Source organism: Ursus maritimus, unplaced genomic scaffold (genome assembly GCF_017311325.1).
Source record: "Ursus maritimus isolate PB19 unplaced genomic scaffold, ASM1731132v1 scaffold_7, whole genome shotgun sequence".
Taxonomy (NCBI): Eukaryota; Metazoa; Chordata; class Mammalia; order Carnivora; family Ursidae; genus Ursus; species Ursus maritimus.
In genome coordinates, this window is record NW_024426885.1 from 79,453,457 (window position 1) to 79,471,436 (window position 17,980).

Here is a 17,980-nt window from a genome sequence, read left to right on the forward strand (position 1 = left end):
ACTCCCAATTGGCATCTCATCTCTTTCGGATGCTCAGCAGACAAAAGAACCCTCCCTTAAAAGGACTGGACTCACAAATAGCCAAAATTAGGTGTTATTACATTTAATACAGCAATTTTTTTATCAGACAATAGCTACCCACCAATTTCCATGACCTTTGTTAGCAGAGAGGACAGAAAGACCATGGCAGTTCCCACCTGGGCCCCTCTGCAGGTCTTTCCCCCTTTGCTGTACACTGGCCTCCCTCACCTCCTTACGAAGCCAACACAGGGTTCTCCCTTGCTTTTTCTTTCGAAATTGGCAGCAGTGGTGATAGCGTTTGCCAGTTTTTCTGCTGCTCTCATCTACGACCTGTAAATTTCAGATCCGTACACCATTGCCTGATTCTCATTCCCACCTTCCGTCCCACTAACAGTGGATAAAACCACACTCAATCACCAACACATCTGGCTCTTGTGTTCAAGACCAATTCTTGGCCAACGTGAAGGTCTTCGTGAGCCTCAGCCTGATAGCCACAACTTTACGCCAATAGCCCAAGTGAAAATACTGCTCTCATGGGGCGCCTGGGTGGCGCAGCAGTTAAGCGTCTGCCTTCAGCTCAGGGCGTGATCCTGGCATTATGGGATCGAGCCCCACATCAGGCTCCTCTGCTATGAGCCTGCTTCTTCCTCTCCCACTCCTCCTGCTTGTGTTCCCTCTCTTGCTGGCTGTTTCTATCTCTGTCAAATAAATAAAATCTTTAAAAAAAAAAAAAAGAAAAAGAAAATACTGCTCTCAGAAGGCAGGGCAGGCAGAACACGAGATGGAAGGTTGAAAAAAAAACAAAGGGACTGAGGATATACAATGTCCCAGACTCACTTCTGGGACGCCCAGGTGGCTCAGTTGGTTAAGCATCTGCCTTGGGGTCCTGGGATCGAGCCCCGCATTGGGATATGCTTAGCGTGGAGTCTGCTCCGTGTGGAGTCTGCTTCTTTCTCCCCCTCTGCCACTCCCCCAGCTTCTGCTTTCTCTTGCTCACTCTCTCTCTCAAATAAATTTAATCTTTAAAAAAAAAACCTTAAAGGAAAAAAAAAAGACTCACTGCTTAGTGTGGTTGCTCCATAAATTTGTAATTTGCCATTGTTCGCAGTTACAAAAATGCCAAGAAGCGAGAGACTCCAGAAGTTCCCTACCCTTTCGCTCACTGCCTCCTGGACGTTTCATGACTTACTTGTATGGAACTTTTTAGCAGCCCCAGGAGAAAGTTAAATAATAGGCTGGGCTAAAGTGTCTGATTTATTCATGGATTTAAATGTTTCACTGCCCCCACCTCTCATTTCTTCACCTAAAGAAAGAAGAGTATTGGCTTCATGTTGACAAAAGGTCTTAAGTGTTCCTTCAAAAGCTTATAATATTGTCACGAGGCAATATGACTCTCCCCGGGTTTGAGTACAGATGTGAGTTAATGGTTTCTATGTTGTCTCTATCCGGACATCCATTTATATTAGGAGGACTCTTCCTTGACTCTGAGTCACTAGTCCCAACAGAGCCTCTGCGTGTCTCTCCTTCAGAATTCCTCATTTGAGTGGACCCCGGAACTTCGAACCCTTAGGTCTTAGCCCAGTGCCTGGCACGCAGAGGCATTCAATACATATTTGTAAGTAACCGCTCAACAAATTGAGAATGGAAACACATAAAGCAAATATTTGTGAGTTTGGTTCTTCTGGAAGAAATGTCCATAAAATGTTTTTCCCAGTAATACTCTCCACAGGATATTTTTAAAGTTTGTTTCTGATGTTATATATTTTGCCACTTTTCCAGTTTCCCTCCATCTCTGGCATTGATTTTCATAGGAGTTAATTTGCTTGGCAAGTGGGAGGGCACGTGCTATCTTGGATGTAAAGCATTCCCCGTGAGGATAGCTTGATAGGGAAACCAGAGGCTGAAAGGGATCTGCTGTTTGTTTTTACTTCGTGTGCAAATGTTCTTCGTACAAGATGGGCTCATTCTCTAAAGAAAATCCTTTTTGTTTTGAGAATTGGCAAATATTATGTGAAATGAGATCTGTGTATTTTATGATTTGTGCCTATTGACTTAAGTGACAACAAAAAGACATTTAGTTTTACGTGTATGTGTAGACACATGTAGACACACACATATATTCTTTCCTTCCTGGGAGATCATCCCAAGATTTTGATATTACGAGCATGTGACATTCCGTGGCATCACTGTAATAATGAGATGGATATTTGTAATTAGTATTGGCTGCTTAGTAAATTGTCTGAACAGGTCGATCTGGACAGCAGCAGTTACCTAACTGAGTCACAAATGACTACGTCTATTATACAAAAGACAGCATATCATGCACCTTGTAACTGGTTACTGCTGGTTATTTTAAGACGATCACTGCTATTTTACCTCTGAGCTCTGCTTCTGCAGTTGGTATTTTAAAACAAGCCTGAACAGGAAACCTGCCCATTTTTCAGGATCACAGCTCTTTTTTCCTTTCCTTCCCCCAGCTACAGTCAGTCCCCATTTCCTTCTTCTCCCTCTTCTCTTTTTCTTCTACTTCTGAAGTACTACCTCTGTTGGGGCATCTGGGTGGCTCAGCTGTTTGAGTGACTGACTCTTGATTTTGGCTCAGGTTGTGATCTCATGGGTCAGGAGATGGAGCCCGATGTTGGGTTCCGCGCCGAGCGGGGAGTCTGCTTGAGGATTCTCTCTCTCTCTCTCCCACTCCCTCTGCCCCTCCCCCTGCAGGTGGACGCGTATTTTTTCTCTCTCTCTGTAAGATAAATAAATAAATCTTCAAAAAAAATGCTGCCTCTCTTGCTTACGTTTTCTGCAAGTTTAAGGGCAAATAATTCCACATTTACTTACATCCAAAGCAGATCACCTTGTAGTGTCAGTGCATGGCTCTCTGCTTAAATGGAGTAATCACAGACTCCCTTAAGTGAACCCAAGATGACTGGATTTGGGGCCCCAGGCTCATCCCAATTATTTACAGGATTTCATACTATGCTTCTGTATTTACAAAGAGTTGATGTCATAAACAGCTCGGTGAAGAACATTTCTGCAACTTTTATAAAACAGCTGTTAGAGCCAATACACAGTATACTAGTGCACATTACTCAATGATCCCTACCTGTACAGTCCTGGCAGGTGTAAATTCCACGTGAAGAAAAAGCTTGTTTATTTGTTGGTTTTCTTTGGGGATGAATGTAACGGATTCCTTTGATGAGTTATCGAAAGCCATGTAATTATAGTCACTGGCCATCCACATTTCTAGAATTGCAGATTATACTAATCTCCTCTGGTTGCTGTCTATTGGCTATTTTATGATCGGTAGTACTCTTCTTCCAGCTGGTGAACAGGGAAGGTTGCTAAAATCGTGACCAACCATTTTCAGGGTAACTTACAGATCTTACTTATTAAGGCCACCCAGCCTCCTATCTGCACTGGTGTCAGAGGGTTGTGTTCACCAAAGGGGGCTTTTATATTTATGCCCTTTGCCTCGGAAAATATAATATCCAAATGCAAGAGCGGCATTATCAGTTGTAATAACAGGTGCCAGAGAGACGGACTTAATGCTTGCTAAGGGCCATATGAAGCTCTTTATATGTTTAAGCCACTTCATCCCCAAATCTCTGGGGTTGGTATTGTTTTCCTCATCAAATTGATCAGTAAACAGAGAGTTTAAGTACTTTATCCAAAATCACACAGCTATTAAGAGAGAGAACTGAGTTGAATCTAAGTTACTCCTGGCCAGTCTAATTATAAATACAAGATCTTGAGAGGAATCTCTGAGATCTTCTTGGGAGATGTGAAATGTGAAATAATACTTTCTCTCCTTGGCTCCTGGCACAGAGCTGTTAAAATCTTTGTAATTTCCCAAGTGATAAGAGCACTGAAAACATCTTTTGTTCTAATATTTGCTCTTTGATTCTGGTTCCTAACACAGAGCTCCTAAATCCCTTGGAATTTCTTGAGGGATACGAGTATCTTTTGTTCTAATGAGGCAACTCTTGGAGGGTTCCAGGTGCAAACTTCTTCCGTCTCTAACAAAAAATCAGTATTTTCCTACTGACAGCTTCCAGACCAGCCTTTGCCACCTCCTCCACTGGCCTGCGATTCCCTTCCAGGTCTGAGGCACAAACAATGATGTCAAGTCAGGGTTTCCCAAGGGTGTCCAAGGGAACCATTTCTGTCGGATATTAGTAGGTACGGCACTCAAATAAAATACCCCTGATCAAATACATTTGGGAAATTCTAGATTAAATGAAGTGAGAAAGTGGGTTTTTTTTTTAATAGGAATGTCTTTTAATAGGGAACGTGACCTGAAACTCTTATATTAGAGGTAAAGTTGGTAGCATTTTGCAAATTTATGTGATGACAGAACCTCTTCTCAAAGAGCATATCAAGGAACTGGTGTTCCATTGAACGCATTTTGGGAAACACAAACCAAAGCACAGTGGCTCATGCCCCTAACTATAGGTACCTGAGGCTGGGTCTAACAGGTCTTGGAATTTAGCCCCTCTGACTAAGGAGATTTGGGTTCTCATTGCAGCTTTCTGCGTGTACTTCCTATTCCCGACATCTGACAAATGACTACTCCTTGACCTTTGTCTGGTCTGGGCCATGAATCCTTCATAAACTCTGGCTCTCTTCAAGACTTAACAACAGCCTGGGTTTTGTGGACTCAACCCTGCCACCTTTTATCTTGTTGCTGCCTTACCTCGACAGAACCAAAACGCTCCCTTCATTAGCTGGGTGTGTGTATTTATAGTATTAATTCTAGATTCAATCAGACACTCTAAGAACAGGGTGGGTGCGGGGTAGTGTTAATAACATAAAGAGACAACTCTTACTTAAATATCAGCACCAATAAAATACAGTGGCATTATACTAGATGGACATTTATATTGTGTGAATTCAACTAGACTACTTAGCACCCTGGCCCCAGATAGGAAAAAAAAATAGTTTAAATGCAAGGCAGTTAGATTTTATGTTCGGGGATGCCATTACTGGAGGCCTCCCATAATTTAAAGCTCGCATAATCCAAGATTAATTTTCCATAAAACTGGCAAAGAAAGGCAGGCATTTCTTTGCTGTTGGAAGAGGCAGTGTCCTGAGCTGTAGCAAAAACATGGTTTCCAATCCACCCAGTCTTCCTGCTTTAAAATTCTGTGATTGTTAATACAAAAAAATAATTTTTTATTTCTCTTATTTCAGAAGCTGCCAATCGTGAGAATTTATTAATATGTTTATGTTGTGCTCTTTCAAATTTGCGTACCTCTTTGCTAAATTGTTTTTGCACTGTACTCTGGGTGCCGGCACTCACCCCCCACTCCATCCGAACTGCGATTTAATCTGTTAGGAGATATGACTGCTGTTTCTTTCTTGCCATGTGCCTTTCACAGTAGAAAATATCACTCTGTCCTATAAATGCAAGCCAACTATTTCATCTGGCCTCACCCAAAGAAACTGAAATCTATGGGATGTTGGAACGATGGCTATCCTGAATTTACTGAAAGGTATTTCGCTCTCCAAAATGTCAAGTAGATTTAAGGGATTTTCAAAGATAATTTTGAATCTACACGATTCTTCTCTTTATGTGTCAACTTTAGAACTTTACCTCCCGTCTACGATGTGACTGTACTTGAAAATGATGGGCATTACGTATTGCCAACCTAGCATCCACTACTTCCTTCTCTTCTCCAAACAAAACCCTATTTTATTCAGTATGTACCCCTCGTATAACTCAAGGAAGATGATCCTAACAGCAATTCCAGGAGTAAACCTTGATCTGTCTAGTTCATTGTGGCAGTCCCATCCTCCCCTGCCACATGGGTTTCGGACTGGTCGAGGAACCCAATTCTGACCTATAACATCCAAGATGAAGTCAGTTGAGGGGGCTCTAGAAAGAAATCTTTGGTTCTTAGAAAGAAACAGAAACAGAATGTTCCCTCTTCTTCCTGGACGTGCTGTTGGGTCTGGATGTGATTCCAATGGTTAGTGCCGTCTCACCACCAGGCCTCTGAGAAAGAAGGTCCACCTCAAGAGTGAAGAGAGCAGAGAAGGATAATTCTAGGTCCTTGAATATATTGCTCAGGTCTTGAATCGATTCTTCCTGATGTCTCCCCAACTTCTTCCTCTTAGATAATGTGTCAGTCAGCTTGGACTGGCATAACAAAATGCCATAGATTGCATGGCTTAAACAACAGAAATGTATTTCTCTTCACTCCAGAGACTAGGAAAGTCAAGGTCAAGGTGCCAGGCGATTGGGTTTCTGGTAAAGCCTCTCTCTTCCTGGCTTGTAGAGAGCCTGCCTTCCTGCCTTCTCACCATCCTCATAGGCTCTTCTCTTGGTAGGTGCACTAGGAGAGAGAACTCGCTCTTCCTCATTTTGTAAGGCCGCCGATCATCCTGGATTAGGATCCCACCCTTATGACTTCATTTAACCTTCATTACATCCTAAAAGCCTCATCTCCAAATGTAATCACACTGGAGATTAGGGCTTCAACACATGAATTTTGGAGGGATACAATTCAGTCCACAGCAGATAATATAACAAATCACCTTATGTTGTTTAAACAAGTTTAAATTGGTTTTTCTGTTACATATTACTGAATACACCCTAGCAGATACCATATCTGATGAAGCAGTACACAAAGGGTAATGTCTAATTCATGACATATAACATGAGAAGATCAAGGGCTATTCTTTTCTCAGAACAGAGCAGTTGTGGAGTTAAAAATGGTCAGTCCGCTGTTGTTACAGGGCATTTCATGAACTGCTGATTATACATATATGTGGTATCATGTTAACATAAACAGTCTAGCCCTGAGGGAGTTTTAAGTTAAAAAAGAAACATTTTTCTAAGATCATGTGCTCTGATATAAAAACCATACTCCAGCCCAGTTCTATCATTATAAAGTTCTGGCAAGCCAAGAGACATTCGCTGGTGATTTTATCAAGCGAAACTTCTACCTAATGGCTTGGTGAAACCATCACTGCACCATAAAACACCATAACGAATTGAAATGATGATTCCCTTCAAGAATTTAGTCGTTTCCGATCATTACGGTTTATTCTTCAAAAAGCAGTTTTCTTAGGAATCATTCTAATCCTGTGAAGAAGGAGACAATTTCTCCTTTACTCCTGAGATGAGTGTTACATTTATTCTCGCAATTCCAATCCAATTTTAATAACTACGTTCAACAAAGAGGGTGGAGTGTAGATTTTAGCCCATTCTAGCGGAGCTCTTAGGAAACATTTTACCTATCATTTTCGTCATATTGTATATGAAGTAATGTTATGTAGTCTTCCGGATGAAAATTAAATAAATAAGATTATATTGAAGTGAAGGATTTTCATAACATAGTAAAGTTCACTTTTTATTTCTAGCTTGGGAAGTGGAAAGAGCAGCACTTAGCAAATTTTAAAAACAAAGCCAAACAAACAGAAAACAAACTCCACCAAGCCACAAAGGAGGAGAGATACTTCTGCATATAGATGGACCCATATTAAAGCAATAGAACTTGGGCCATTTTGAAATCTTAAAACTTCTGACACTCTTTTCATGAACTCAGTAAAGTAATACAAACCATGTGGTGAATGATTTTCCGAAAAACTTTGCTGGTTTCACTGTGTATTTTATTATTGGCCAAATGTGACATTAAATTTTATCCCCTGTGGCTTGGAGTTAAATGCTTGCTCTGTTCAGAATGGCAACACTCAATTAAACAGCATTTTTCATGATCTACACCCACCATTGTTACTGTATTTAAGGGAAATAATGGGGGTACTGACCTATATTGCGTTTCTTATTATCAATGGAGATGAAGCGTATGCAGGGATTACTGGTGATGTACTGCCCAGCCCAGGGGACATCAATCTTCGTGCCAGCTTCATAAAAGAGGCCCAGAGCGTAGCGAGAAGAGTAGCTCACAGACTCCAGTTGCCGCCTTTGGCATTCACTAATTACTGTGGAAGAAAAAGTACAGAGCATTAAACTTGAAAATATCATCTTTCCTTTTAGTGCATCAAATATAAAAGTGCTCTAAACCAGTTCCAACTGTGCCCCTTAACTCCGTCTCACTCACGATGAATTTTGAAAGGTAGTGCAACACAGCATCAGCTCTAATTACTGACCTTGGCACAATTGTTTTTAATTAAGCTGAAGGTCCAAACTCTTTAGACTGGCATTTGAGGCTCTCGAAATCTGGCACCAAGTTGCTTTTTCAGCTTTGGATTCCAGTTATTATCCTGGGACTATCTGGCAACATTATAGGGTCCATATACTGAGCACTTACTAGGAGTCAGCGTCCTTGCCAAACACTTGATAAAGGCATTTCACTCTTATCCTAACAACAGCTGGATAAAGTAGAGTATTACTGGCACGTTCCAGGCGAGGAGGCTAATGCACCATCCCTGATGGACCTCTTAAATTCTTCCATGTCACATAAGGATTTGTTTGTCTGTCATCTTTCTTGCAGTAGATTGGGACAATTCCTTGGGCACGGCTACCACACCTTAGGCATTTCTGTCATAAGCCTCTACCCTACTCATTACATGCATACCAAAAAATGAGAGGATAAAGGAACAGAAAGGCAAACACGGACACACAAAGTTAGTTAAAACGTAGGAGGTAAATCATTAATCCACAAATGGACAAAGACCGGGAAAGGAACCAGGCAAGTTTGGGTTCAAATTCTGACTCCACCATGTGACATTGGTCAAGTTACTTATTCTAAAGTAGTCTATCGTCTTCTTGTCTATAGGCAGCAGTCACAGGACAGGATGTTGTGAGGATCACATCAAATAACATGTAGCACAGTGCTTGGCATAGGGTACATGTTCACCAAATAGCCACTTTTTCTATTACAGAGAAGAAAATATTTGTTCCATCCGGGATGGGGAAGGAGGAGATTTCCCTCACTTTTCAATCTTCATCTATCTTCCTACCCTCAAGGGTGTCAGGGAATTGCTTGTTCATATGTGCACAGCATTAATAATCTGGGTTTCAGAGAAGGCCACAGTTCTATTCTGAAGGCTTGGCAGGCTGGTTCAGATATGAAACATATACAATTTTTTCATGTAATTATTGAAAGCTGTCCTAATCTACAACAGGAGGGATAGGCAGACCTCAGGGATGGGCAGTACTTTAGCTAAACCTTAGGGAAGTGGCTATAGGAGGTAGGGAGAAGGTAAGAAGGTTATTCAATGAATTATTTAAGCATGCTAATAATCTTATACATTATCATAGCGTATTCTTGGCTACAAAATATTTTTAGAATAAGATATCATTGGATGGTCACAAAAGCCCTGCAAATTAGGTGTTTTACCATCCTTATTTTACACCCCTAGGAAGCCAATATTCAGAGAGGTTAATGAACTGGCCCTGGGTTACACAGCTTCCAAGTCATGCAGCCAATGAAACCAGAAGTTCCGCACTGGAGTCACGTATACATCCTCATTACTCCATGCTCTCCCCTCCCGAGCTGTTAAGTCTGAGCTTCAAAATGAACTTTGGCATTGCTTTCTCCTCTGACAAGAACGGTTATTTTGCACTCACTCAGAAGTAAAGGCATCATCGTTCCCTCTAACCATCATTGTCTGCCTTATTAAAGGATTGAACTACTTGATGAACAAACGATCTGACATTGCCCTTGTTATACTCAATGTCTCTTGGGGTTCGTTTTGTTATTTAATCTGCTGTTACAGTTACAGCTTGTTGTGATGCTTACTGCTTCCCGAGAGGGAGGAGGGGAAAGAGACTCTTACTAGCAGTTGAGTACATATTGTGTACTTGGGGGTTTATTGCTGTTTCTCATTTTTTAAATTAAAAACCAAAGCAACAAAACTGTGTCATCAGCTTTGTAGTAACCGAGGGGGCCTAAAACTCTCTCTCTCTTTTTAACCTAAATTGAAGGGCCAACCAGATGGACAACAAAACTGGACCTCCTCCTCCCCCTGCCAACATGAGCACCTTTCGCCAGTTTTTAGGCAAGCTGCCAAGTGGCATACCCCAGAGGGGGGCCCTGTGAAAAGGTAAATGGTCAGTCTCTATACAGACACAGAAATTATTAACTGTAAACACCCTCATCTGGTCCGAGAGCCCCATAGTTCACTCTGAGGACAGGGAGGTATGACTTCTGATGGAAACAATCTCAATTTCTGGACATACGCAATTCATCGTCAGGGCCTGAAAATTTTGAATTGCTGCAGAGCCTAAAAAAATGGTGTTATTTTGTTTGAAAATTTTTCTTATGCAGAATGCTTAGGGGAGCATCCCTAGGTCCCAAACACATATATTTTTGGCAAGAAAAATGATAGGTTTTTTTACTATCATGTATTCAAAAGGGCCATATTGCCACAAAATAAGGCTTCGATAAAAATGCTGAATTCCAGTATAATGAATCTTTACCTGGCTGTCACTGTCATTGAATTCTGAACCACCAGGGTTATACAATTACATTGCATGGATGTGTGATGTGTGGAGATGGGGGAGACAAAGGACAGAGAGAGAGAGAGAGAAACAGGCCTGAGCTCTACTCCTGAATAACGTCAAGTAATTTCATTTTCTTGTTTCTTAACCTATAAAAAAAGCTAAACATACATATTCTGCCTATTTCTTCTACATATCTTTTAAAGATTTTATTTATTGATTTAAAAGAGAGAGAGAGAGGGAGAGAAAGAGTGAGCATGAGCCTGGGGTGGGGAGGGGAGAAGCAGAGTCCCTGCTGCGCACTGAACAGACACAGGCTTCATCTCAGAACCCCAGGATCAGGACCTGAGCTGAAGGCAGATGCTTCACCGACTGAGCCATACAGGCACCCTTATTTCCTCTATTTTTTGGGTGATCATTTCATTCATTCATTCATTCATTCATTCATTCATTGCCAGGCACTGTTCTAGGGATCAGGGACATGAAACAGAAAGCTGAGGACTCTGCTCTACCATAGCTCACATTCTAGAGGGGGAGAGGCCAGTTATAAACTGATAACCAAGTCAATGGTATGTCAGTTGGTGAGAAGAACTATAAAGAAATGTGAAGCAGGATAAAGGGATAAACATGACAGGTCTGGGTGGTGAGGCTGTTTTATACAGGCTGTCAGGGATCTATGTCCCCTCTGAGGATTTTATTCTGATTGACATGGGTAGTGTCTGCTGGTTATGAGCCAAAGACAGATACTACCCAGCCTCTGTTTTAAAGACTATTATCCTGGCCACAGATAAAGACTCCAAGAGAGGAAGTGGGCAAACAGCTATTGGAGTCATGTTAGAATGGAGAAAACATAGAGGAGTGTCAGAAGTGGTTACATTTTGGATGGAATATATTTGTGTGTATGTGTGTGTGTATATATATCTCTATGTGTATATAAATACATTTACATTATCTATTTTATATGTGTGTGTATGTATGTATGTCACATATGCACATACATATTTATAAATATATATCATGCAATTTTTAATTTTCATACAGAAAAGCATGCCTTGATGAATTTTCATACAAACATACCAGTATAACCTTCAGCTAGATGAAGAAACAGAATATTACCAGAACCCCAGAAGCTACCTCGGCTGTACTTTTCAGGCGTTCCCCGCCAAGGGTAATCAGTACTCTTGAATTCTAACCCCACAGATTGGTTCAGCTGTTCTAGAATGTCACATACACAGAATGATGTGGTACGTACTCTCTGTGTGCGGTTTCTTTCACTCAGTAATAAGCCTGTGATATTTACAGATGCTGCTGTACGCAGTTGTAGTTAGTTCCCGCTGCGGGACGGCTTTGCGTATCTGTATATACTGCCCTTTCTTTACCCACTCTACATTTGGATTACTTATAGTTTTTGGTGACGACAAACATAATGTGAAGAACAGATTATGTGTTTCTCTTGGGTATATACCTAGCACTGGGACTCCCAAGCACAGGGTTCCTTTATACTCAGCTTTTCCAGATCCTGCCAGATGTTTTCTAAAGCAATTGTGCAAATCTGCACCCCCCCCAATCCTGCCCCCCACAGCAGACGACAGTTCAATTGCTTCACACCTTTGTCCATGTTTGCTACGACCTATCTGCTTTCTTAATTTGGGGGCGTAGTGATATCACACTGTGGTTTTACTCTGCATTGCATGATGACTCATGTTTGGAAAACCTGCCATGTTTATTTGGATATCCTTCTGTGATGGCCTGTTCAAACATTTGCTCATTTCCTTCTGGGTTGTCTGCCTTTTTCTTATTGCTATGTAGGAGTTCTTTACATCTTCTGGATAGGAGTCTTGTATGTGAATTGTAGACTTTCTTCTCCGTGGCTTGCCTTTTCACTCTTAATCATGTGATCTGATGAACAGAGTTTAAATTTTAATACAATTTACCATTTTTTTCCCATCTGTAGATAGCACGTTTGTGTCCTATTGAAGAACTCTTTACCTATGCCAAAGCCTTGAAGATATTTTATTTATTTACACTCTCTGAAAGATTTATTGGCTTATCTGGCATAGGGTTTTAGACATATTTGGAAAATAAAGCAGCCAAGATCCCTGTGGGCTTGGAAAGGTGGTTTGAGAGAAAGAGATCAAATGGGGAATAGATGGGATGCTACTTCTCAACCACTCTAGTTAAACAAACCACAGCTTTCTTATTCTCTAATTTTTGAAGTTGAGGGGTGCCGGGGTGGTTCAGTTGGTTAAGTGCCCAACTCTTAGTTTTAGCTCAGGTCATATTAGGGTCTTAAGATGGAGCCCCGCATCGGGCTTTGTGCTCAACACAGGGTCTACTTGTCCCTCTCCCTCTGTTCCTTTCCCTGCTCTCTTGGTCATAAAAAAAAAAAAGAAAGAAAAGAAACAAAAAAACCTCACTAGATTGTAAGCAAATTCAGGCAAGGGCTGTGCCTGAAGAACTTTGTGTGTCCAGGTCCTCCCAACGATGACGGTACAATGTGGGCATTCAGTAAATATTAATGAGCGCATCCTCATCCATTTGCATATTTGGATAGTAACAAAGGCATAAAGAGGTGAAAGGGGAAATAATCACCATAATTGTCTCAATTATGCAATATTTTCCTTACTTTTTTCTTTAAACATGGCCATGCTGATATTATACATATGATTTTGCATACTGCATTTCTGTTTACCTTAGGACAAAAAAAAGTCATTGCGAACATGATTTTCAACGCCCCCATAAAATATGATGGAATGGACTCTGTGTGATTCACTTAATACTTCTACTAATGTTGGACATTTGTTTCCTTTTTTGGTCTATTATAATTAAAGCTGTTATGTGTACCTTTGTGCATTGATCTTTATCTGTGTTTTTGGTTATTTCCTTAAGACGGAGCAATGGACGCGGAATTACTGTTAAATTGATTTTCAGAAAGACTGCACCAGCTTATAGTTCCACTAACAGTGTATGAAAGACCCATTTCCCTGTGTCCTCGCCCGTGTTAGGTATTACCTATTTTTCTTGACAATTCAGTAGGAAAACTACATCTTATTTTGGTTTTAACATGTATTTCTTATGTACTGATGAGACGAAACATTCTTCGTCTATGGGTTTTCTCTTTTGGAAATAATCGGTTTTTGTTATTTTGCTAATCAGTCTATTAGATTATTCATGTAATAACATGAAGTGGATTTTTATTAATGGGTGATATATTATAGAGGTTCTCCATTTATTGCACTTTATAAAAGTTTGCCTCTGTGCTGTTTACTGCCTTAGTATCATATAATAATACTTATGCGGATAATCTGTCAGTTGTTTTCTTTTCTCTCTCTCATTTGCTTGCTTGTTGAAACATGGAGAGACCAAAACTTGGTTCATACTGGTTATTCCTGCTCCCCCACATCCACCCCTGCCCTTCTCTGCTCTGCTGCAGGCCCCAGGGTTATTGCCGAATTCCCTTGAGCTCTGGTTTCTGAAGGGCTGTGGCCAATGAGAGGCATAGGCAGGAGGCGGACTGCAGGGTGGAAGAAGACAGGTTATCACATCGGTTGCTTCTCTCCCTCCTGCCCTGCCAGGTGGCTGGCAATGTTGAGATCCTCTACGGTTGGTTAAAGTTCCTTTCAGGCCTCCCTCCTTCCGTGATGCCAACCTGCTTGGGGCATCCGATGCCATGTTTTCTTCTGGCTTAGGAGCAGCGATGGCTCCCTGCTGCCACTGTCCCGAGATGTCGCAATATTCTCTGCTGGTGGCCTTACCTAATCAACGTTCTAAATGCTCTTTCTTTAAATTCCCTGAGTTAAAACCTTTTTGCTATCTATTTCTTGCTGGGATGTGACTGAAACACTATGAAAGCATGCTTTCTTCTAGTTTCTTCTAGCCAAGCCCTCTAAAAGCAAAGCATGTTATGTTCTGTTCTTGCGGACAGTAGAGCTCCACCTCTTTTTTTTTTAAGGATTTATTTATTTATTTATTCGACAGAGATAGAGACAGCCAGCGAGAGAGGGAACACAAGCAGGGGGAGTGGGAGAGGAAGAAGCAGGCTCATAGCGGAAGAGCCCAATGTGGGGCTCGATCCCACAACACCGGGATCACGCTCTGAGCGTGAAGGCAGACGCTTAACCGCTGTGCTACCCAGGCGCCCCTAGAGCTCCACCTCTTAAAAGCAAATCCCCGGGCCCAGGAGTATGCTGAGTGAGAATATCTTGTGGTCAAGAAGGTCTGTGTTTTCATAGGTAAACAAAGGACTGCTTTCCACTGTATTTCTCTTAATCTAATGCTGGCTTTTTGGCGTGACAACATATATTTCAATGTTAATAGTAGAACAGACGCTTTCTAGCTCTCATTTGGCATTCTTTATCAATTCATTATCAATATTGTAGTTCATGGTAAAATCCTGTTCAACGTGATGGCTGGTGCTCAAAGCCTTAACCTCCTTCTAGAAGTTTTGTTGCTTATAGCCAATTATGGAGGATTGCTAATTTCCTGATTTGCCACTAGATGGATATAAAGAATTTCAGCTCAGGGACAGTTGAAATTAGGAAGTCAAAATTGCATTATAAGTTTTTAAGCACTGCATTGGGGATACTAGCTGCTCTTGGTTTATTTATTATTGCTTTTTGAAAAGCTTTTATTTAATTGAGAGACAGAGAGCATGTGCACATGAGCAGGGGGAGGGGCAGAAGGAGAGGGAGAAAGAGGCTCCCCACTGAGCTGGGAACCTGATGCGGGACTCGGTCCCAGGACCCTGGGATCATGACCTGAGCTGAAGGCAGATACTTAATCGACTGAACCACCCAGGCATCCTTAAGTTTTTATTTTAATTCCAGGCATACAATTCAGCACTTCCATACTGCTTCTTTATCTTTTATGCTGAACACAAGAAGGGCAAATGTTATGCACCAACTCAACTCCTAACATAAGACCTGCTAGTCCTGCGGGTACCTGAAGCCAACAGTATTTTCGCCAGATAAGCTGGTTCCTCTCTACTCAAAGTGGCTATAGAAACAGGGCTGAAAGACCCATTTTCCATAAATAGTTCTCCTAGCAGCCCAGTACAGAGTTTGAACTTTTACCATTCATGAGTCATTCCTTTTGTGTAAGAGCATCACAGACTCGGTCTCGTTTCACTTCACCTGGAATAAACCGAATGTTCCCTTGGACTCTATAGGTATAAGTCATTAAGCCTGGAAGCAGAGTTTCAAAAATAGTTTTGGCAAGCAATAAATCTAGAGTTTATCGGTGACAGCCTTTAGCAGTTATATATCTATGTGGGATTTCCCTGAGGAAAGATTTCTTTCATCCTGAGAGGGACCTCTGGAGTCAGAAAAATTGGGGTTTGAATTCTGGTTCTGACATTTATCCATGTGACCTTGGTCAAGTTAGCTAATCCCTCCAAGCATCTGTTATCTGGTGAGAGGAGAATAATAATAGCACCTGCCTTAAAGGATTGTTAAGAAAATTAAATGAGGTGATAGTAAGTGCTTAGCAAAGTGCCAGGCATGTAATCAGTGTATTGCAAAAACCCAACCCCATCGTTCTTGACGTCTATGTGTGTATTAAACTTTACAAGAATGTTTTTAAAAAGCCTTTAGAGGTAACATCCTAACAGTTCAAGCATATCAGGATATTACGAAGTTGAAGACAGCTCTCTGGCTGGTAAAGTATACTTGATACGCTTCACTTGTCAGACTGGAGGATCAAAAAACCAAAATTTTTCTTTGAAAAGTACGGAGTAGTAAAGATACCAAAAGCATTTCAGACCAAAAATGTTTTTAAAAAATTAACATAAATTGGGGAATTCTTTAGCTAGTGAATTTAGGATGCTGTATGTTTAAAGATTTATCTTTTGAGAGGAGTGAAAAGCCACACTCCCGGTGATCCTTTCTGTAGTCTGTCTGCATCACAGTTTCTGAATCCTAATCCCACCCCACAATTGTATAACAAGGAGAGGTGCCAAAGAAGTAGGCTTCTCTGCGTGGACTTTTGGCCACTTGATAGAAAAATTTTTTAAGAATTTTTTTTAAAGATTTTTATTTGAGAGAGAGAGCACAAGCAAGGGGAGGGGCAAAGGGAGAAGCAGACTCCAGCTGGGCTGGGAGCCTGACGCAGGGAGGATCCTGGAACTCTGGGATCATGACCTGAGCCGAAGGCAGATGCTTAACCGACTGAGCCACCCAGGCGCCCAATAGAAATATTTTGACAAAAATTTAGGATTAAGCTGGTTTTACACCCATGTGTTCGGGGAGACTGCTAATCATTACATGAATCCAAACTTTAACAGGTATATTCCATCTAGTTATACAGAGATGTTTTTTGGACTCATCAGATCGCATTAAAAAGCGTAAGCATGTTAGAACAATTAGGTTCGTATCTAAGAGAAGTTTATCCTCATCTTTCCCCAACTTTGGGGGACCCTAACAATCCATGCATTAAGTGGAATCAAAGAGGGAAGAAAAGAACATAAGGATGCCTAAAGTTTCTAGAGTACAACCATACTTAATTGATCCCGACTTGAACTTACTTTGTTTCCAGTAAGGACAAAAATAAGCAAGGCATGCTTTCATGAGCAAGTTCTTAGGCGCCTGCAATTAAACAGGCAATCCTGCCATACCAGGGGCAGATTTCATGCTAAAAATGTCTTTGCAGTACTGGGACCAGCCTTTGTGATGAACCTGGTCCCCGCCTTCTGGTCAATCCTGGAGAGATTTCCACTCCCGAGGCCTCTCCGTCTCCAAAATCATAAAGACGATCTGTCGGGTTAAAGAGACAACGTTTTCTCCCTGCTCTCTGCTTCTGCTGCCTTCCTGCGGCTCCATCCCGGTGGCCTTGAAAGAGACGATTCCGCTATCTAGAGGTGCCTGTAGCTGGCTTTCCATAAAGCCTCTGCCTTTCCGGCAACCACACCAAGTCTCTGCTGCTTTACAAACTCACTACCCACTCTTCCCTTTATCTGGATGAAGGTCCTGTGAAACTGAAAGGAGAGTCAATTGTTTCTATGGCAACGAGTTCTAACCAGGGATTAGAAAAATAAACATTTTTTTTTTCTGTGCTGGAGCTATGTTTTGAAAGAATGTGGGGTCATTTCCCTCTGGCGTTGTTTCCTGTAGGCCCACTGTGTGCCCAACCCTATGCCAGTCACTGTAAAACACCTCCTGACAACTCTGCAGTGTCTGGGACAGATTGTGGACTGAGACATAAGATGATTTTACCCTGGTTAGTATCCATTTTATCCTCGGGAGCCTCCTTTTGGAATTTCAGAACAGAAATGTAGTTGGCTTTCGTGTTGTCTTTGCGCAACATACACAGTAAGTCCAAAAACCACAATAATAAGGTTGGAAATGCTGGCCTCATTTCCACGCATTCTCAACTTCTAGACTACTGTGCCGTAATTCTTCTTGTAGGAAAAGTGTTGGGTTTCAGATGAGAGAGAACATGAACATAGGCGTCATGTGTGCTACGATACAAAATGTCACAGAATATCATGCATATTTGACAATCACTCTTCCCAGCCTATCCATTTAATGACATCATGGCCATGCCATTCATGAGCAA

General features: G+C 41.4%; 1 protein-coding gene across 10 annotated transcripts in view; it reads right to left on the minus strand.

Moving 5' to 3' along the window:
• Positions 1-17,980, minus strand: part of RNLS (renalase, FAD dependent amine oxidase) — a 276,406-nt gene that overhangs the window by 71,046 nt on the left and 187,380 nt on the right. For all 10 annotated transcript variants that reach the window (XM_040624702.1, XM_040624698.1, XM_040624701.1 and 7 more), the window contains one exon: positions 7,792-7,965. In XM_040624702.1, the coding sequence (XP_040480636.1) occupies positions 7,792-7,965 (174 nt within the window). The remainder of the gene's footprint in view (positions 1-7,791; positions 7,966-17,980) is intronic.